Source organism: Dermacentor variabilis, chromosome 3 (genome assembly GCF_050947875.1).
Source record: "Dermacentor variabilis isolate Ectoservices chromosome 3, ASM5094787v1, whole genome shotgun sequence".
Classification (NCBI taxonomy): domain Eukaryota; kingdom Metazoa; phylum Arthropoda; class Arachnida; order Ixodida; family Ixodidae; genus Dermacentor; species Dermacentor variabilis.
In genome coordinates this window covers 62620397-62642636 of record NC_134570.1, presented here as the reverse complement: position 1 = coordinate 62642636, position 22240 = coordinate 62620397, and the positions used below count along the sequence as shown (strand labels likewise).

The following is a 22240-nucleotide window of genomic DNA, read 5'->3' as shown; positions in this document are numbered from 1 at the left end:
TGTCGACGAGTCATCCCTGTCTTACCAGTGGGAAAACGGTTGTGATCTGCTCAGTCGCAGACTAGCCGAACAGCACTATCTTCCAAATGACCCATGCATGGTGGGTCGAGTCAGTTGAACTTAACTGCATAATTGAACGAGCCGTTGCGCTTTAATATGTGTATCGTGCGGGCGATGCATATTTGCTGGTATGGAGTACATCGGTTGACACAGTACAGGGTCGATGTCCTCAGTCTAACGTCCACCGAGAATCGTCAGACCACCAGTGAGCTTAATACGTTGATGAGCGTGAAGATGACGTCAAGCGCTCGCATCCGTAAAAGCGTCTAGAAAGCGGCATTTGCGAAAAAGAAAGTACGCAGTTTGGTCAACGCAGCTCCCTTGAATTGAAAGACCGTTACGCGTAATGTTATTCTCTATTTATGTGGTCCGAGTACGCTTGCGGTTGTGCGCCAAGCCGTGGGGAAATAATAATAACCATTATACCGGTATAACCAGTATATCTCATTTTCCCCATGGATCTATCACTCCGAGCACATTTCTTTATCACACAACAGGGCGACGACGCAAGAAGCTCATTATCTTGCTTGTCCGTGGCGCATAAGTCAAGTGTAACCCTCCCCACCTTTCCAAACTACCCAAAGAGTCTTTCCAAGTCTTTCCAAAAACTTTAGGCATTCGGAATAACATCTGTGATGTCACGCACGACGACGGACTACATATATGACAACGATAACAACGCTATTGAAAAGACGTCGGGAGTCTTTACATTATCAGACCTCGCTGTTGTGTTTACAAAGAAGTACGCCAGTTCCTATAACCTTTCTTTGACAGGGCTCACAGTATGAAAACACCGCGGAAGCAGGACGGGAACAGCACGAGAACAGCATTGAAAAAATATCGCGCGGCACCGAACAGAACGGATCACAGTGAAGGGCCGGCAGGCGTGACGCAGACCGATGGATGCGTGTCCAGTGCTCGTCGAGATGGTTTCACAACACTGGAGCGCAAGAAAAGAAACACCGCGGGCGCGCTCTGGGAACAATAAATTGCCCTGCGTACACGCGGCACGCGAGTTTTGCAAGCGCATTTTGCCGATTTGGGGCGCCGCTATGCGTTCGACCACACGTGTACGCGCGCGCGAGCCGACACCGCCATACGTATATATGGAGCGAAAACACTCTGCGAGATTGAGACGAAACGGACATAGCTCTATTTTTTTTTTTTTTTCGCCGAACGAGGTGACGCCGCCATGTGTTGGCACGCAGCAGAAATATTCCGGGGAAATAAAAAAGCGATGAGACGAAGAAGAAAGAAAAAGAGAGAGAGAGAGAGATGAGGCAAGATATAGGAGGAGGTTTGGCGAGACTGTGAAACTTGGATGAGAAGGTGAGATAAGAAACAAGGATTCCATTTTCGTTCCATTTCGCTCGAGACATCGCCACGATTGCCGCCTTCCTTGCGAGCCGCCGACCCACGTGGGCACTATCGTGCGCTTCTTTTTTTTTTTGCGATAGCGGTGAAACGAGCTTGTCCTCACTGACAACATTGTGTAGCGGCGATGTTTGGAGAGCGGACGCCACCGGGTGTGTTGCGGGTCAGGTCGTCGGTCAGTGGAGTTAGCGTCACTTGAATCGCCGTGAGAAATGCGCGTGATGGTAGATACAATCGTCCCGATGGGGGACGTTTCTATCGGGTGCTCTTTTGATAGCCACGTGGGAACACGTATTGGGTCAATCGTTGTCTCTGTGGATTTATGTGTCTTCTTTATCTCTTTCTTCTCTCTCTCTCTCTTTCTTTGTATATGTGAGTTGCAGCGCCACACTCTATGTATCCCCAGTGAGGGGTTCAGCTGCAATTTGGTTAACTAAGTTATCACTGAAAAAAAAAAATTCCGATAAAGCAGCATGTTGATAAGTTAATTCTCTTTTAGCTTTTCAGGTTTGAGGCTGACTTTCGCAATCTTTGTTTGCTATATGTTTATTTTTGTTTTCTTCAAAGTGCTAATTTTGCTTTAGTAAATGTGCTGTGTAAATGAAAACGCCCAGTGTACACAATATATTGCGCACGCTGGGTGTCGTTTTTATTTGTATTGTGCAAGAGAGAGCGAGAGGAAAGGCAGGGAAGTTAACCAGAAGCAAATCTCCTTGTTAGTAATAGTGGTATCGAATATTTCTACTACTGTGTATCTTACATGCCAGTCAGTCGTGATGTTGGACTAAAATTACCAAAAGCAACTAGGCCGATAGCATGCGGCACTTACAATTACAGTGTAAGGAGTACAGTGTAAGAATGCAAAAAAAAGTAATATTGAAATACCGGGCAGTAAGGGGCCTTTGACTAAATTTCATGAGAAGTCCGTCCAAACTTTGTTATAAAGGAATGAAGCATTTCTTTTTTCTCGCTATATTTTGGGGCAATAATTTAATTTTATGCGCACCAGAAATGGCCGGAAAGCCATTTGAAATACGCGTTATCGAGTTCTTGGTTTGAACTGAAGATGTTATTCAAATACATCACACTGTGGCCGTTGAAGGGTGACGACATTGGGAGAAAGCACATTTCTGATTCTTTCTTCTAAAAACACGACCAAAGATACAGCAGCAACGACGCATTCGACCCAAGCTTGGGCAGCCCATGTTGTCATGGACGCCGCTATGTCCTCACGTCCGAGTCCGCAGTACCTAAAATTGCTATCTGTTCAACGTTGTTATAGCAGTGGCAGGTTCTAGGCAGGCAGCACCGCTAATCTCTCTTCACTACAATCGGTTTATACCATGTTTTATACTCATAGTCCCGTGCAATGAAGTTCAGTGTTATATGCTCGTCCACGCTCCGTAAACAACATTTCCATGTACTTTAGGCTCATCGTTTTTCGCAATTTCTAAACTCTGCAAGTCGGTTCACCATTGGTGAGAACCGGTGCGGGCAAATTCATCGGGCCACTCACGACAAGCCAGCACAAGGACTAAAGAAAGAAAAATTAATAAGAAGAAACCTATTCTGCGTGAGAAGAGAACGAGACCTGCAAGCGAGGCGAAACAGCACCGCATAATTCACACTTGTACTAGAAACAAGAGCTTCGCCACTTCAGGCCCCCCGCTGATAACAAAATTGCGAGCGCCGCTTTCAATATGTCCTCGTTCCGTGTAACGAAAAACCGATTGCGCTATTGACGCTCGCTCGCCGCTCTCTCTCTCTCTCTCTCTCTCTCTCTCTCTCTCTCTCTCGCGCGCAAGAATAAAGGGGTAAGAAAGTTGCTCGGCGAGCAAAAGCGCAGAGTGTACTTACGCAGGCAATAAGGCATTTCATCCCAAGGGCAATAGAATGAAGAGCTATTTAGGGCACCGCTGGAAGGAAAGGTAAAGGAGTGGGAGGCGAAGGAGATTTTTCCGCCGTAAGCGCTCCTTAAGGCAGTAATAAAGAAGTGAGCCAATCGCCGCCTGCATGCCCACACCCGTCAACGGGCCGAGATAAAAGCAGGAAGCGCGAGCTAACAAAAGGGGCCGCGCAATCTGGAAACTCCATATAGCGAAGATTCGATAATCCGCTCTCCTTGGCATTCGAAATATAAAGAAGGAAAAAACAAGAGAGAGACAGAGAGAGAGAGACAGAGAGAGAGAAACGTGATGTGTGAGAGAAGACACTTCTGCAGCCAAGGCTGATGCTCCTCCGCCAGGCCATTTCCGAAACTTTGCCTTAGGCTTGCTTCTCCTTTTCTTTTTCGTCGGTCCTAACATCTTTTTTTTCTTCTGTCTCCTAGTCTTCTGGTCTTGATCTTGTAACACGTCTCGCCTGTCGACGGCAGATGAACACTGCGGCGAGCGGAGGCGAGCAATGTGGTTTCGCTGATGCTTTCTTTTGTGAAACTCTATTGCTTTACACACATCTTTGAGTTACGCTGCGGTAAGTGTATATCTATCTTTCTCTCTCTCGCGCTCTCTTTGTTACGCGAAGAACGTTCAGAAATAAGTTCGAGTATGACACGTCAGCCGATTGTGCGCAAATATCGCGAAAGTGATGGTAATTGTGAATCTTACGTCTGCGAAATTTTTTTTTTTATTTGTTGGAAAAGGAGAAAAGAGTAGGACTAGGATCTTACAGAATTCCATTTGTACATATCCTTGAGCTGCTCTTTGTTATTTTGTCTGATGGACTACTTTATCAGGTTCGGACTTGCACTAATATATCAGGTTTTGGAAACCGAGATTGTTAGGCCTGAAGAAACGTTGTAACTTCGAAGTTGAGCTGAAACACATACGCATGCACACAAAACACAAACATTAAAACTCTGTCTCACTCTCGAAAGCAACACATACATAAAGACAAGAACATACAAGCGTGGGACACACACGCAAAAAGACAAAAAATTCACCCGGAAATTCCTCTGGGAGTTGTCTAAGTATGCGTATGCGCTGTGCCACTTGTTAATTTTCTCGCAGCCCGGTGTCGTTATCAATGTTATGAAACTTGATCCGACCAGTATAGACCGTTATCAACCCTTACCGGTCGTTATTAAAGTTATCGGACTAGATCCCACAGTTATATGTCGACTCTTATCGGTCGGTAGCAACCTTAACGCGATCGATCGAGCTTTATCAGCCATTATCTCTCCTTATCACACTTATCGGACATGATCGGACCCTTATCAACTCTTCTAGGTGCTTATCAACCTTATCGTACTTGTTCCGACTTTCATCAACCATTACCGGTGTTTATAAAACCTTATCAGAATTGCTCCGACCATTATAAACCCTTATCACTCTTCAGCACCTTATCCATCCGCATCGTACTGTTAGGAACTGTGATGAGACCCATATAACCGCTCATTACTCTTTATCTTTATCAACTCACTGACTGCTTATCTATCTGTGCTGCGCGACTCGCATGAGCCCTCAGAGATCGGTGGCATTTCCGTCAGTGAAGGCGCATCTCGTGACCACTGAAACGCATCGGGGATGTGGCGTGTTTGGCATTAAATTTTGCCAAGACTAGACTTTTCCACATCTCTCCAAGGCTCTAAGTAGGCTCTACATGTGGTCATAGACATGGCTTTCATTACACCATCACCAAATCATTTAACAAAGCCTTCATAGAAACCGTTCGCATTTGATATTTGTTTTGTACCGCCAGCACATCACACTCATATGGTTAAGATATGTTCACACGTGCTCCAAGCGTGGATGTTTAGCCCAGGGGGTAACACACTCGGCTTCTGAGCATGGGGTCGTAGGTTGAACTCACCGCCACCAACGTTTTACAGCGAAGCTGTCTACTTCTTCCCCCCAGTGTATTTGTCGTGTCCTTGGGCAAAAAATGTGGGCCGATCCCGAAAGCTGTGCAATACCGGGCCGACCATGGCGCAGGTGAAGCAAGCACACGGCCCCTAATAATAATAAGAAGAACTAAGATCAATAAAGATGCATTGTTTCAAGTCGATAATTATACTGTAATCGCTTGCGAACAGCACATGGACTCATGAGCAGGAGGCATCGCCACATACGCAAGAAACAAAATGTGTGTGCAACGATACACCTTTGCCTCGCATGAGGACAATGCCACCGACGTGGAGATGTCTGCGCCATACAAACGATAGATGGAATTCTGGTATCTGCTGTGCATAATATATCTCCAGGAATACGTAAGTGGGATATAGAGGAGCTCACGATCATGCATTTAGCATAGATTAGCCGTGATGGCACTACCCCTATTACCATATTATCATATTCGGATACTTCAGTGTCGATATTTCAAAACCAGACAAGAAATGGTTCACTCAGTTTGTGGTAGAAGAGCTTGGTTTGAAGTGTCGCACCAATTCAAGTCACTCAACTATTCAGAGATAGTCGCGTATAGATTTATCTTTGGCCGAGACCTTGCCTAAGGTTGTCACCGAATCAAAAAGTGTGCATCACAGTAATCATAAAGATATCATCATTACCATTATGAAATGATGAAAATAAATGTACCCTTGTCTAACCCTATGTGATGTGCTAGAGTTTTGCTTGTCATCCCCATTCACAGAGTGGAATGGCTCCAGTTGTGATGTCGGCACGCCCCAAGTTCCGTGAGGTCAATTTCACCACTGCCTGCCACTGTTGTGAAATCGGGGGGTCCGTGCGGTCAACGAAGGTTCCATGGATGGTGCCGGGCCAGGTGCCGGGAGAAAGAAGGGTTCCGAGAGACGTTGAAGAGAATGAAAAAAAATTATATAAAAAAAGCCCATGATTCAATTTTACAACCCGGCTCCAACTATCGGAGTAGACTGCATGCTAGCGTATTTGCATGTCCGAGCATCTCTCTTCCCACAGCTGTCCGGATCCGCTTTTTATGCCCTGTTCTTCCCTCTTTCCCTCGTTGAGGGAATTCACTGGCCATTCACAAACACGGAATCGTTCACCACCTCTATCACCTCTCACTGGTATCCAACGTGGTGTTCCTGTCCCCCAAGTGGTGATGCTTTCTCCAACGTGGTGCTCGGGCCTCCACCGTGGTGCTCAGGCCTCCACCGTGGTGCTCGGGCCTCCACCATGGCACAATACGAGGCAACGACGTGGCAAACTGAATCTGATGTCGACGCTTTAAAGCTCCGGGAGTTCTCGACGATGACCCTATCATCGATCAATGGCCTCTTCGTGACGGTCAGGAGGGCGACATTGCTGTCTTGAAGCGAAGTGAATGATGAGGCGTGAACATCAACCGTGACCTGCATGTCGCTGGTGGGGCATCCTTTATTCTGAGGGACCGCCCGGCACAACATTCCCCAGTTTTTAGAACGCTGCTCTTAGGCGCCCGTTCTTGCTGCGTGTGTCGGTGCTGTCCCTCGTAACCGAGCGAACGAACTAAGCGAAGGATGAAAGTGAACGCGGAGCGCAGTGGAAGATGAAAGACGGCAATAGCTAAGAGAGCGCGAGGAGGAAGGCTGGGGAGGAGGGTGCAGCGGTACCATGAGACGGAAAGCGGAGGAAGAGGGTATGGCGAAAGCGGGAAAAGAAAAGCGTAGTGCCGCGCAAAACGGGCTTTGACGATGGTTATGAGATGCCGCCAGAGAAGCGCGCGTCGTGCGTATGGAAACAAAGCACTGCATGAGCGGAGGTCTGTCTGCGGTGGCTACTGTAAATCGCGCCCACGCGTCACCCACACGCCGCCTCTCACGATATCCTGACTAGCGAGGCAGTCGCGCCCCATTTCACTCCATTTGCAACGTGCCGCACAAAACAGATTTTCCGCACCAGCCAATATCTTGCGATATGCAGACATCTTAAAGCTGCGCTCAAATTTCGCATTACGAAGTATCGTAGTCGTCAGTGAATGTTTTCCTTCAAGTTTACTTCGTTTTATAGATTAATGTCTTCATAATTATTTATAATGATATATAATTCCTCTATAATGATTACGTGACCGACGGACCTGCTTCCTCTATCAGTACGATATATAAATGCTTACGCACTTAATATTTCGCACTTGCAATCTTTCCGCATTTTACGTAGCGTACCAGAAAGCCCGCGCGAAAATTGCCACCCGTTTAATGCGATAGCATTATACCAGTCAAAACTGGACGGCCGGCGCTGTAGTTGTGCTGGCGTTCGTACCGGCAGTCGCTCCCGGAGCCAGCGTAATCAAAGGCGTGCGTGGGCCAATCCTGATAACAGTGCACAAGGCGTGCCCCCGAAAGGATGTTCACAGGGAACCCTGTTGAACGGGATTTTCCGTGGCGTGCTCATCCAAAAACCGACAGCTGGGAAAGGGGTTTGTGTTTAAGTTTCCGCACAACGAAATTATGTTTTCTCGCATATTCGAATTAAAACACACGCGCACACACACACACACAGCGGAAAAATTATCTGTAAACGCTTCCTAGCCCGCGAGGAGACACGCAATGTAACACGCGCGCCGAGTAGCGTCGATACGTCCACATTTTGTATTGCAGTTGCATAATATTACATCAGGTAGAACGCCATGTAGCTGACGCGCAGGGGTGATACAAGGCAGTTAAAGAAGGTTTGAGGAAGAAAAGAAGTTTAAGGAGATGTATACAGGAATGATATATATATATATATATATATATATATATATATATTGTGTACCTGATTGAATCAAGTCTTGAGGAAGAAAGAGATTATGGAGATATACAAATGTTGATGTTGTCGGAGCTAATGTGAGGAAGACCCAGCTCCGTCAACTTTTGGTTTGGAACAGCGTTTCTTTTTTCTTCTTTTTGCCGCGCTGTAGACGCTGCGCGGCCGAGAGCTACCTTCCTCCTCCTTGACGGGTGCTGCACGCGGAGCGAGTTGAGGCCTAGGGCCCGGGCCCGAGGCAAGGGGATACAACGTAACGAAAAACATCTATGGCATGCCTGAATAATTCAAGCAAGCTGTGTGACTGTTTGCTACCGCTCCGCTTCAAAGGGAATATCAGTAAATCATCATCATCGGCGTCCTGTCGCACCATTCGACACGCGATGTGGCATGCTCGCCGCGTAGCGCCGATACGTTCAACGTTTGCACTGCAGTTGCCTTATATTCCACCAGGTGTCCCGACAGGCAGCTGTTGCATATAGCAGCTGCATGATGCATGTAGCTGGACCTGGTTAGCTCAAGCAGACTAGCTGACCATTTGACACCACCCCGTTCCGAAGGAAATGCCAATAAATTGCAGTTATCATCACCCTCATCAAGAGCAATGTATCATGCCACAGGTCAAGGGATGTGACATGTACATACGCCACGTAGTCTAGATACCTGTGTTTACTCTCGGTACACGTTATGGCACCCCGTCGGAAGGTATTCGAAGCGCTGTTGAAGAAGCGAATTGTAGACGCGCGCGCGGCGGTAACTTGGCAACATCGGGCTCAGCACACCCCTGTACAGAGAGCAGAAGCCGCAACGCGTCGTCGACGCCGGGCAGACAGTTCACAGATCGTTCTCGCGCAAAATGACGTGACGAGACTTCGCCGCGAAGACCTCGTAGTGCGTTGTGCCGAAAATAGAACTCCATTGAGCCGTTGCCCCAGTTTACGCTGTGTGTGTTCTGTGTGTGCCGCGCAGGCCTGTTATCTTCCTCCTTTGTCAATTCTTTTTCATCGTTTATCAAACCTACCAATCATGCACATTTAGGCTATTATAGCGAATAAATATCTTTGCAAATGACGCACTTTTGTGCAGGAGGGACCTCCTGCACAAAACCTGACTGTGGGACTGATTGATTGATGGCGTGGCGGTCACATTCTTTCTGGAGCACTCGTCACAGTATATATATGCTTCGATCGGCCGTTAGACAGTCCCGGTGCCTACTGTCATGGGAGCCAATCCTTATGGCAAGGCCCCGAGGTACCACTTTTGTATGACCGGCATAGTTTCTCAAATCACTACGTATAATATTTTCCAGGTATACATTTTTAATCTTAATTTTTTGCAAAATGGCTTATACGGCCCGAAAGAGTGATACACATAGCCCCAACCTTTTATCTAATTTACGCTTGGAAAAACATGTGCCATTTATTGTTAATAGAAAATAAAATAAAATAAAGATCAGCCAGTCGCTACCGGTAACCGCCGTACAACCGGCAACCAATGTACTTCGCTGTGCATCTACTTCCACAGGGTCGAAACAAGAAGGTTCCAAGAACAATTTTTGATACATCCTTGGGTGGGACGGAGGCGGAATGTTTTCAATGTAGTAGTAATATGCATATTTACAAAGATAATAATTTAGCCTTCGGTGATGTATAGTGATATGTCCACGGCGGAGCGGCAGGTGGAGTGAGAGCGACGGAGCAAAGGGGGGGGGGGGGGGGAGGGCGAAGGAGCGGTATGACGTGTAGAAGCACCTAATAAGGGAGCGGCGACGGCAGTGCGAGTGGGCGCCCTGATCGCGGGTGTGCGCAATGCTCGCTTCACTACGTGGCTCCGCGTATGGAGATAGATGGTCACTAGCTGCAAGCGATAGCTGCGTGATATCTTATACAGGAACAGCTGTGCTGTGTATGCGTCGTACCTAAGAATAGTAAACAAAACGCAGTCCTTGTTCTGTTGGGTTCCGGATGACCTTAGGTGACGTTGTAGGCTCCTGGAAAGCAGGAGGGCGGCAGTAGCAGTAGATCATAACTGTTTATCAGTGATCATAACTCACGCGCGACCATAACGTAAGCGAATATTCGTGCGGATGTCGACAAGTTAATCATCGAATGACAGGGTCCCATAATGCTACGGCATTATAGTCACTCGAGTGAAAGAACGACGAACGGTGGTTGTTTTAACGCGACCGCGTTAATGGCCCTGTCTCGCAAAATATTCGGTTTCAGCACGCGTAGCCGTAGTCAAGCCCGGTCGGGAAAATCATCCCGATCCACGCATTTTCTATACGGCGCTAAAGTTGTTCTTCTGTGACTAAAGTTGCTGATACCCAGTCTTGCGTTCTTGACAAAGCTATTCCTCGGAATTTCGAGAATGGCAGCCCACAAACAACTGTCATGAAACAAAAATGAAACAAAGCACCGAGGGCGCATGACTTTTACGTAAAATTTTCTCAGAATGAAATATCAAAGGTGCGAAATAATAACATAAGATCGATCCGCGCAAGAGGCCGCGTTTCTACCAGAAACCTCGCCTTCGTGCATAGATTTCGCCGCCAGCGCTCCCGGTAAACATTACGGTTACATAGGCTGCAGTTGCCCGGGAGCGTGCGATGCAGTAAGGGATCTTTGAATGCTATCGTGTTCCACTCTTAAATGCGAAGCTTAAGCCCCCTCCAATATGTATTCACCTTATCTCTTTTCTTTTCTTTTTTTTTTGCAAACGTACATAGTATGCAGAATCACACAGCAAACGTTGCGCAAACTTCGAAATTGCACATTTCATGTGAGTGTTATATATATGGAAGCGGACAGCCATAACTACATATCCAACGGATTTTAAAGGCCTTTTCACAATGGAAGAAACCCGCATGACTTCTTGCGTTCAAAGGTGATTGCCCGTGTGAACTTTAATCGCACCTTAGTTACCCGGAAAGAATGAGACATGAAGGTTTGCAGAACAGAGATTGGCGCACCGCGGAGTGCCTGTAACTGTAAGAAGAGCGTCAACCTCGGCTACGAAAACACACACAAGAATGTATGCGAAAGCGCGAGAAGGCCGGAGCGGAGAAACCACGAGCTTGGCAGCACTACGATTCGCTTTCGAGACAGCGCTTGTGCGGAGCTGCCTTAATCGCGGGGTGCAGCTCCTGCGCGAGCGAACGGGTTCGTACGGCACAAAAGGCGCATACCGGCGAATTTTGTAAAAAAAAAAAAAACGCGCCCCGTTTCTCGGGACGTAATAGTTGCGCGAACGTTTCGAGCACGTTTAAGATACGCCGCAGCTACCGTGTACGCCAGTTACGGTCACGAATATACACGATGCGGAGCGCGAAGCGTGTGCTCTTCAGTTGTCATTAAAGTGCATCATCGCCCCCGCCTCTCATTGCTCCTAGAGAGATAGAGAGAGAAGGAAAGAGAAGTGGTAATGAAAAAGCAGGGAAAGGGAAACAGGCAGAGCCTGGTTGGCTATCGTGCACGTGTGAAGGGGGAAATGGCGCGGAAAGAGGGGAAGGCATGCGCTCACATGTGCGCATTATTGGAGCGTTCGTCGCTCAGCTCGTCACAAGCGGTTTCGTAGGCTGGTGCACCTTAATAAACGCGGCAGCGCCGAGCCGCTTGTTCTTTCTTATAGACCGTCTTTAAAACGCCAGTCAGAGATAAATGAACAAATAAACATGAAGGCGTTTATGTGTACCCGTGTACTGCTATCACAAGTAGTGAATACCAACAATGACTATCGCAATGAGTATGCCTGGTTTGCTTTTATCGCTTATATTCTGTTCTGTCCCAAGAGAAGGATGATGATGATGACGATGATGCGCCTTTAAAACACGCCTCTTACCCAGTTTCGGGTGTAAATTTCTGCAGCGCGAGACACTGAAGTGCGAAAGGGCAAAAAAGAAAACGACAAAGAAGAAGGAACGCAAGATGGTGATGTGTATTTTGCGGCCAATAAATTCAGTTGGTGTCCTCTTGCATTTCATCGTCCTTTTTTTTTACTTTACGCACTTCAGCGCTTGGCGCTGTGGAAATTTACACCGTAGACTCAAACAAACGACCCTACATCGTTATTATTATCCAGTTTGGGGGATAAGCCAAGAATCGGGAAATAGTACCCGCAGAACACACAGAAAGATGAACTTGAAGATATATAGAACTGCAAATAAAAGAGAAGTGCATAAATTCGAAGTGAGATTTTAAAAGACATCAAAAGAAGATTCGTTTAACAATTCAAATGGAAGGAATTTAGAAAGCTTGCAACAGAAATGATAAGGAACGTAAGAGTTAGCTCGGTATACGCCTTGTTGTTTGAATGAAATCACACTTGGGCTACTTCATCGTCCACTGTTTCGCAGCAAAAAGAATGTGAAGGAAAAATAAGATTCAGGAGAATAGACTGCCACACTGCAGAATTTGCTTGCGCGCGTCTTTGACATTCAGGATCACAGAGTCACGTGTCAATAACTCCGTAAACCCTTCAGCCTGGCTTGCTAGGCTTTCGACGACACCTCCGGGGCGCACGATCCTAGGGAAGCTAGGCTATGCTCAAGGAAACATAGAAAAAAGCTTCGCGGACCTCCCACGGGACCTCCGCGCTAAAATCACTGTCCGGCCTATACCCAGAAACGTACACCTCAGAAAACAACAGGGGCAGACGACAAGCGAGAGGACAACTTCTCCTTAACCAAACCTTGGCGAACCGCGAACCGCGAACGCTCAGCTTTTGTGGACCCGGCGGAACACTCGGGAAACAAAGCTTTCGCAGTGGCAGCTGCGGACGGCCGCGGATCCACAAGACATGCAGCCACGGTAATTGCAAGGAAGCCTGAACAGGCCCAACCAGTGGCGTAGCAACAGGGGGGGGGGGGGGGGGGGGCGTGGGCCCCGGGTGCAAGGGGCCAGTGGGGGGAGGGGGGTGTCATATACATCTAAAGACATCCCTCTTTCCGCCGGCTACACCTGGGGGGGGGGGTGCCAGAAGACCTATGGGCCCCGGGTGCCAGACGACCTAGCTACGCCACTGGGCCCAACAGGTTGCGATCGCCGTTGCGCTCGCCGACGAAAATCTTTCTCACATCCACAGCGACTCCATAGCCGCTATCAGAGCTTTTCAAAGGGGCACGGTATGCTCACAGGCTCTCAGAATTGTCACAAAGAAAGAGATTAAAAACCACGTCATATACTGGTTCCCGGAAAACTTAGGACCAAAGACCGGCGACGTCCCCAACCTTAACGAGGCGGCACGCGATGCTGCGCGCGCTTACAGACCGCACGGCTTCACCCGACCACTTGGAGAACAAGGATGCCCCTACATACAAGGGCGCCCTATACACTACATGCAATGAAATCCCTAAACGCTACTACCTACAACGTAGAGAGTATAGCACGCCACACCACACGCTCACTCGAGTTCAAGCGGTTACACTCAGAATGCTACAAACAGACACATACCCCACGCAAAACAGACTTACGCCGCTACATGCCTGAGCTCTACGACAATTGCACCAATTGCAATACATCCCTTAACGTATATCACTTACTCTGGCCGTGCTCGCAAGCTCACATAAACTGCGAACAGGACAAGCGCAAGTTTAAAGAAGCAATCCGGAGCGAAGAACTCGCTCCCCAACTCTGGGCCGTCCAGCAGGTCCTCGACGCCACCAGGAAACTCAACCTCCCGGTTCCGTCGTGGGAGACGCCCACTCCATGAGAGCCCTAAAGCTCTCGTGGCCTGCTGGACCTTGAATAAAGTTGATTTCCTTCCTTCCTTCCTTGTGTGACGAAGTAGTGTTCTACCTCAAGCAAAGAAGGAGAATGCGCTGCGTAGCATTAAAAGTGTATTATTTTATGTGGCAACCCGAGCCTGTTGAATAAACTTCGCGTATACCAACACACTCCATGTCCTATCATATAATGATTGCGATCACTCTATCGCTTAGAATAATCAATGAAAAGAAAGCTGGTTCCCTCAATGTTGATTTTTCGGTGTAAAACATAAAGAAGAATAAAAGGGCGCTTTCCACTTGGTAACATCGCACACGGTGTTTTCGTTTAAGTGTGTCGTGGGTAACGTAGGGCTGATTAGGGTGCTACGAAGCGTTTGCGGTATTTGCGGAGCTATCCAAGCGTTCCTTCTCTTTCGCCTTCTCTTGGTGTGTGAGCCCGGAAGCTTCGTGACGGGTGGTGCCCAATGTTGGCGGAATTACTGAAATCTCATCTCCCAACTCAGTAGCGAAACCCAACTTCTTGAAAACCCCCGCGTTATCAGCCACTTATCCTGCCAACGAAGAAAAAAAAAAAAGGAAAGGAACTTCTAGTGCAATGTTCGAAAAAGAAGACACGACGTGTCTTAATTGTTGTGGCGCCGCTTGTTAATTCCGCGCAGTGTGCACAAACCCGCTTCTTCGAAGCGTAACACTCCTTTCGAAGTGGACGTGTTGGCGAACGCTTTTCGCACGCGGTGACGGCATTTCTCCACAATGGGTCTACTGAGAATGAATATACTATATGTCGTTTACAGGAACATACGAAAGGGTCCGCGAGATCTTCCCCCGTGACTGATTGTTTAAGTTGAAGGAAACGAACAAGTGGAACGACACCTGTGACGGTGCAATGAAGGAACTCATTTTATTTGATTCTGTTCCTTTCAAGTTATCCACCACCGAAGACAGGTGAATCCTGGCGGAAACGTATGTAGGCGCTGCACCGCTCAGAGCGCCGGGGAAGCGTAAGATGGCTGTACCGATAGACGCAACACCACAGTAAACATATGTGCGCCAATTTAGGTGTGTTATAATTATCATTATCGTAATCATTAGAACACGCTGTAAGCGCCGTGGTTGAGCATCAGCGCGATCATCTCCGCTACGGCCACCTCTACCGTGCTACTTCATACGCTCGATTCAATTCTTGTTTCGTCCCGGGTCGGGTAGCAATGGCAGGCCGAGTTGAAGCTCATCATGGCGCGTCACCTCTGCAACTCTATAGCTCCTTCCACATTACCTTCCGAGGCCGCATCGGATAGGCTATATAGGGAGCCTCTGTTTCATAACAATTCCATTCTGGCTTCTGTCGATCTCACAACGGGCCACAACTTAGAATTCGAAAAAAAAAAAACCTTGTGGCAAAGGGCGAGGCGGCGCTAAGCGCAAAGGATACTGATAAATTAGGACAATAGAAACAACGACAACAACAACAAAATCAACGACGACGACAACAACAACAAAAACAGCAACAATTCAACAAGAAACTAAAACTATTCTCTCCTGTTTTCGCCTATATCCCATTCGTGGTGGTATTTCTGACGGCCTTGATCGAGCTTTCGATTTCCCCGAGTTCTAGATTAGGGGTAGCAAACGAAAGCGTCAGATGACATCATTCTCTGTTCACAAGTTTCGGCGGCCGCTTTTCCGCAACTTCGACGGCCCTGTGGGCTCGGCGTCTTTCAGTGTTTGTAAGAAACGATCGGAATTGTAGTTTATATTTCTTCGCTCCTAAGAGTGCAAAAAAAAAAAAAAAATACGGTGAGTTTGAGACGGTGGCTGCAAAGTGGATACCTCTCTCCGGAATCGCCACGCGCGCCTTTTCGAACTTCAAATATTTGCCGCTCTCTTGTTTTCACTGAGTACGTATTCGTGTGGTTTGGCTTCTGTAAACAACAAATAGAAAGTGTGCGTCGCAGAAATAGTGACTGTAATGTCGAATAATTTGGCACGTATTTTAGGGCGCAGCTCTTAGGAGCCCGTTCCTGCGGCGAGCGTCGGTGTTCCCGAAGTAACCGAGCGAAGGAGCACAGCGAAAGATGAGAGCAAACGGGTGGCGCAGCGGGGCATGAAAAAAGAGACCACAGAGAAGAGACGCGAGGAGGAAAGCAGAAAGGAGGGTGCAACGGAACCATGCTGACCAAAGAGGAGGAGGGCGTGGCGAAAGCATGAGAAGGAAAGCGTAGTGCGGCGACTTGGCGCGTCGTCTGGGATATTTGTTGGCAGCGGCTTCAGTGAATTGAGCCCACGCCTCACCCACGCGCTGCCTTTCTCGCAATCTCCAGGTTAGCGAGGCAGTGGCGCCGCACGTCGTTCCGTTTGCAACGTGGCGCACAACACCCGATTGTCCACGACTGCCTTCTATCGCGAAATGAAAGCACCCATAAAGCTGCCCTCAAATTTAGAATTAGGGGGTGTCGGACTGGTCGGTGAATTTTTTCCAAGCGTAAATTAGATGAAAAGCTTGTGCTAGGCGCAAGAGTGCGTTCGGCAGTGTAAGCTTTTGCGAAATATTAAGATTTCAGAATATATACGTTGAAGAAAATATGCGTAGGTAACGTGAGAAACTATCTAGGCTATAGAAAGTGGTACCTCGTGGCCCAACCGTAACGATTGGCTCGCATGCGAATTACTGTCTTGTGTTGTACCTCACTGGGACACTTCACCATGGACGTTGAAGCGTGGCCCGGATTAGAAGGAGAAGGTAGAATGAACGAAGAATGGAAAAAGAGTTTCTGCTGACGACCATGCGTGTTCCACGCTGGGGACGCCCGCCTCTCACGCCATGGTGCCTACAGCATCGTAGACTCCCTCGAAGACCCAAGTCTGCGATGTTGTCCTTGCGGGGAATGGCCTCCAGACCGTCGTCGACGCAATGGGCTCAATAGTTGGCCTCTATGGGGCCTACTGCTTTCAGCAGATGAGAGGCCTCAACTTCACTCGTCAAGAGCATGGCTTCCACGACTCTAATCGTCAATGCTGGCTGCCGCGTCATCGGCGGGAAGCGTTGTCATGTCGTTCCCGTCGGCCCGCAGGCCACGAACGTAACCTGCCTCTTCTTGCCGTCCTTCATTCCGACCGAAGTCCTCGTCTAGGCACTATCACCATACGGCATCGTCCGGTCAGTCAACGCTTATCTTATGAGGGAACGACGTGGCGTGCTCACGGGCACCTGCTTCGCTCGGATGGAAATGAGCACCACAACTCCTGTCCCCAATTACCTGCGAGTCTCTTGTCATCGTCTGACGTTTGACTACCGCAGCTTGCAACGCGTGTGTCGTCGCTGCGGCTCCAGCGACCATGCACTACCGTGCACAGTGCACCGCAGCGTTCTGTGGCCGTTGCGGCATCCATGGCCACGAAAGCGACGGATGTGACCATCCTTGTCGGCGTTGCGGGGATGGTCACCCTACGGTCGCGTGCCCTGTGCGGCGTTCATAATCGGACGCTGCTGCTGGAGCCTTTGCCCCCTTTCCACCGGCGTCAGTTGTGGTCGCCCATGCTGCGGCCGATAACGCCTCCACTTCGGTTACTACCATCAGTCCTCCTGATCACACCAAGGTTTTAAACACAGCTAAAACACCTGACCATGCGATTACTACAGTGGACACACCCACAAAATCTGCTGTGGCTTCACCGCCTCAATTGCGTCGCCTACAACGCCGCATCCGTTGCATCTGCAACAAAACGACTAGGTCAGTTTGATGATACTTTTAATTAAATATGGCCGACACCCTGAATATGATTTCATTAAACGCACAGGGGTTCCAAAGTCCTATTAACAAACCGAAATTATCAGCGTGGCCCGCGCTAAAGATTGTGACATACTGTGTTTGGAATGAAAAAATTTTTTCACCACCGGATATGTTCTTGCTTTCAAACGCACTTTTAACCCATAGACTGTTCTCTTTCGCGACATCACGCTCTAGTGGAGTCGGTATTATTACTTTCAACACAGCTCTGTTGCGAAATCTTGCTTTTTATGACTGGACAAAGTGGATATTCGCATTAGATCGGGTACTATCTTAACTTAAGTTACGGATTTTGCGCATATATGGACACGCGCAGGCCACTAAGTCCAATGTTTTTTTTTTTCGTGACCTAGACGCGTATTTCCCGGACGGTGGTGCCGCGGTGCTCGTTGGGGATTTTAATTGCATTTTAGACACGCGAACAGATGTGCAACGGCCGGGTTGGGGTCTCCCTGATTGGAAAGCAAGATTAGTTGCGTCGCCTCGTCCAGTACTTTTCCTTGCTGTATGCATATCGACTTTTTCATGGTTCTTCATTTTTCATAGGCCACGCCTTTCTCTATAACATGCATTATATGCGGGGTATATTGCCACACCGTTCTGTCACTAACGTTGCTCATACCTTGTCTTACATTCTTGAGAAAGTTATTCCTCGGAATTTTGAGAATGACAGCCTGCAAACGAGTCTAATGAAACAAAACACCGAAAACGCATGCCTTTTTGCGTTCTGACAGTTAAATATTGAAAGTGCGATACAATAACAGAAACCTAAAGATGATGTTCTTTTTTTTTTTTTTTTTGGCACGGCTGTGGCACTACCTACGGGATCGACCCCCGCAAGAGGCCGAGTTCCAGCAGACAGCTCGCCTTCGCGCATAGCGTTCGCCGTCAGCGTTAATCTTTCGGTAAACGTTACGGTCACATAAGTTGCAGTTGCCGGGAATCATGAAAAGCACTCAGAGATGTTTGAATGCTATCGTTTTCCACTCTTAAAGGCGAAGCGTAAGCGTCCTCCATTTCTTTTTTTTTTTTTTTTAGTAGGCAGTCCGTCACTTAGTCAACTTAGGAATGTGTTGAGGAGGCAGCTTCAGGTCATCAACGCAAGAACGACAGCAAAGTACAAAGTACGTGTGAGATCGCCTTTGCTAATCGCAAGCGTAAGTTGCAAAAGGTGTTGCGCATATTGCGGTACAGCAAGTGTTCGCTTCACCAGAGACTGCGTTGTCGGTCACAGCGCAGGCGCTGAAGCGGAACACGCCACCAGCGCAAGTCGGCAAACCCAGTTGCTTGGTCACCCTGATAGGTAGACATGCTTCAGCTCTTCTTCCTTGTGCGAGTATATGTTTCAGCAGCTAGTGTTTTGCCCGACGCATCGCCAACCATAACCGCATGGCCGGCTACCATTGGATTCCCTATATAAGTTGCGATATTGGAAGTCGTTGAACAGTTAGCCAAACAAACACAAGAGCCGCTGCCGTAGCGAAGCCGGCTGAACAATGGAAGAAGGTATGAACATAACAGAACACGTGTGCCACGTGAGGCAAAGCGCCCTCTGTACGCTGGCAGCGCGCATAAAAAAATGCGCCCGGGAGGGAGATGCTTCCTCTTCGGAGAGCGCGCGCTTCGACGCGACGTTGCTTGATGGATCGGTGACGCCGCTTCCGCGCGGTCATATTTTGGCCCACCGGAAGTGGCTTGTGCCCCTGAACAACGGCCCGCTCTGCGCGGTCGATGCCGAACTAGTGTCTTACTGCAATACCGTGCAGCGGCATAGAAGCCGTGCGGCCAATCGAGGCGGCGATTCGCCCTTCGGAACGAACCGTGCTTCGTGGGCGCCAATTCTTCCTGACCGATCACGATGCGCATACCACCGAAATGTTAGTAACAACAATCGTTTGCCAAGTTGTCATGAACTACCAGCGCGTTTCTTCTGCATTCTTCGGTATACGCCGCCAGCGAATCTAGGTTAAGCGTTCACAGTGTCGCAGACCGCAAAACTCGGAAATTAGCGTCTGGACACCACAGTAGTGAGGTATATGCAAAATTCTGCGAGTTTGCTTCCCGCGACATCTTGTTTGTCCCACACATGTCACATGATACATTTAGTGAAACTTAGGTTATGTGGAACGATATTTGGAGTGACATTCGGTAACCGTGGCAGCAAGCTCGACCGCAGGTAGAGCCGGTACTCAAGGACAATGGTTCCACGTAGGTGCCGCTTCGTATATAGAACATTTTCGCAAGTATGTTCGTCTCACTTAGTCGAACCTATGTCAACAAGATTGAAAAAGCAGCCACCATCTCTTTCTCACTGCGTCCTCCGTTTGCAAGTCCCTCCTCGTCTCAATGGCACCGTGAGCGAGTCGTTAGCCATATAGTGTAGGGCAAGCGAATGTCGTGGAAGAGCCTACGTCGGCTATTTCGCAACTCCTATCGCTAATAAGAACACACGCACGCGTCGCCGCTGTAGCGGTAACGAGGCGAGACGCGTGGTACTATGCGAAAGCCGAAACGCTGCTGGCGAGTTGCGAAATCAGCTTTTGCGAAGTCAGCCTCCGATTCGCTTACTCGATCAGTTCTCGCTTCCTGTTGACTGCACGCTTTTATAGTACGCGGGGTGCGGTGCGAAAGTGCCAAGCGGCAGTGATGAAGAGCGGACATTCCCTCCGCATCGCCGCGCGCTTTCCTCCGCACGGTCCCTAAAAACCCCTTTGTGGACCACCCTTCCCGCGTTACTCGGGGGCGTGCCGTCCCTCATTCTTCGCTCGGATGAAAGTTTAATTTTGTTTGAGAACATCGCGGTGCGATCGTTGTGAGGGAACGCCCGCTGTACGTACACGGCTTGCAGGTTATTACGTCGCCCCATCCGTCACGCTCGCCGGAGGTCGTTGCGCGGAAAGCTAATTGGGCTGTAATCGAACACCCGGTCGGCAGGAGTAACACGCGAAGCTAACAAGGAAAAGAGAGATGGAAAAAAAATGGTGAGCGATTTGAGAACAAACATAAAAAGAAGTATCGAAAAAAAATGCGCTAGAGAAAACTGGATCGACATAATCCCGCGGTGTATTTGACATGGATAGATTAGTACGGTGCAGCCGGAATAATCATCATATATGGCAAGGTCATTGCGAGGCACCTGATGTGGTTTTCAAGTTCCCGAACCCTTTTTGTTTTTGTTTTTTTCCGGTGTACGGAAAAAAAGTATTTAAGTAACGTCCATTCATTACTTCGTAGATTTGGTTGAACCCAGATTAAGTCAGATAGCAGGCAGTTTCGCGTCTGTAATAGACCTGTCAGACGCAAATCGCGCGTACAGAGGTCTCTTATATAGGCACCCCTAGGCGTGGGGAAAAACGCGTATATATGCACGATTACGGGCATAGCGTTTATGTGCGAGAACGCTCATGTTAGTTGATACTGCGATTACTGAACTGAGTGGAAGTTTAACTGTTATCGTTAAGTTTCTGCAGAACCAATTTTTTTGTTGTTGTTATTGTTGTTGTCTTCTTTTTTTATTTTGTTAGGTTTTGTTTGTTGTGTTTGACTTTTTTTACATTTTGTTTCTTAACTGCTACAAAATATAAGGCAACGCATGCGAAAGTCATTATGATGTTCAATTAGGAGAAGAATAAAAGAACGTCACCCCAAAGAGAGAGCTAGATAAATGAGATAAGAAAGGCAGGCTGGTTAAACAGAAAATAGATATCCAGTATGCTACCCTGCACTAGGGAAGGGGTAAGGGGAGACAGAAAGATAAAGAAATATGCACATACATAGAAAGAGAGGGAGAATACAGAAAAAAAGTATGCAAGAAAAGGCGCCGAGAAAGTCATCATGACATTACAGTGGAATACAGAAATATATTGCATAAATGCTACATTATTTACCGGAAGTTCCTCGAATCACTGCCTATAAGAAGATGGCACAGAGATTTAACAGCATCTCTTGAAAGGGAGGAGCAGCAACGTCGCGTTCTCTTATTCCGTGTTCACATCTATTATTCGTTATGAGCTATAAAATTATCAGAAACTGCCTGTCCACTCGAGATATACAGAAGCTAGACGTATGCACGCCAACTAATTTATGGCATAGAAGAAACAACGCAGCTACAGGACCGAGTCGCAAGAACGGGACAGTGGCAAGACTAATGAGATTAACGATGAGCAGACAAGTTAAATGACAGGCGATTAATGAGGCATTTTAAATGCGTCTCACTGATAAATGCGCAAGCACGCCATCAACGTTTCATACAGGAAACAGCGGAGAATATTGATCGTTGCGCTTGATTAAAACACAACAAAGGTCTTTAGCGATCGTGCAGACTAAGCAAGTGTTCCTCTTTTTTTCCCGTTATTTGCCCACTTGTTGGTTTTTGATGGATGCTCGTCTGTCTCCTTTGACATATCTGAACAGATGTGATATGCACCAACGGAAAATAAACAGCTTCGAATTCGCGCATCGTCTTGTATTGGTCATGTTGTTGCTCGTGAACCGGTCCTCTGGTGCGCTATGCGAAGGATCGTATTTATCCTCGTTCAACCAACCAGCTCCCTATAGAGAGAAAAGAGTGGCGCTGCTGTGCCGATCTATGGATGGAAATGCCGGGATACGATCTCTTCGGACTGGTATTACTCTGGGAGAACCAAGAC

At 48.0% G+C, this 22240-nt stretch overlaps 1 protein-coding gene across 1 annotated transcript in view; it reads right to left on the bottom strand.

Moving 5' to 3' along the window:
• Positions 1-10048: 10048 nt before the first annotated feature.
• Positions 10049-22240, bottom strand: part of LOC142574546 (high affinity cationic amino acid transporter 1-like) — a 152884-nt gene continuing 140692 nt past the window's right edge. Inside the window, exon 3 of the mRNA XM_075683601.1 lies at positions 10049-10068. Coding sequence (XP_075539716.1) covers positions 10049-10068 — 20 coding nt within the window. The remainder of the gene's footprint in view (positions 10069-22240) is intronic.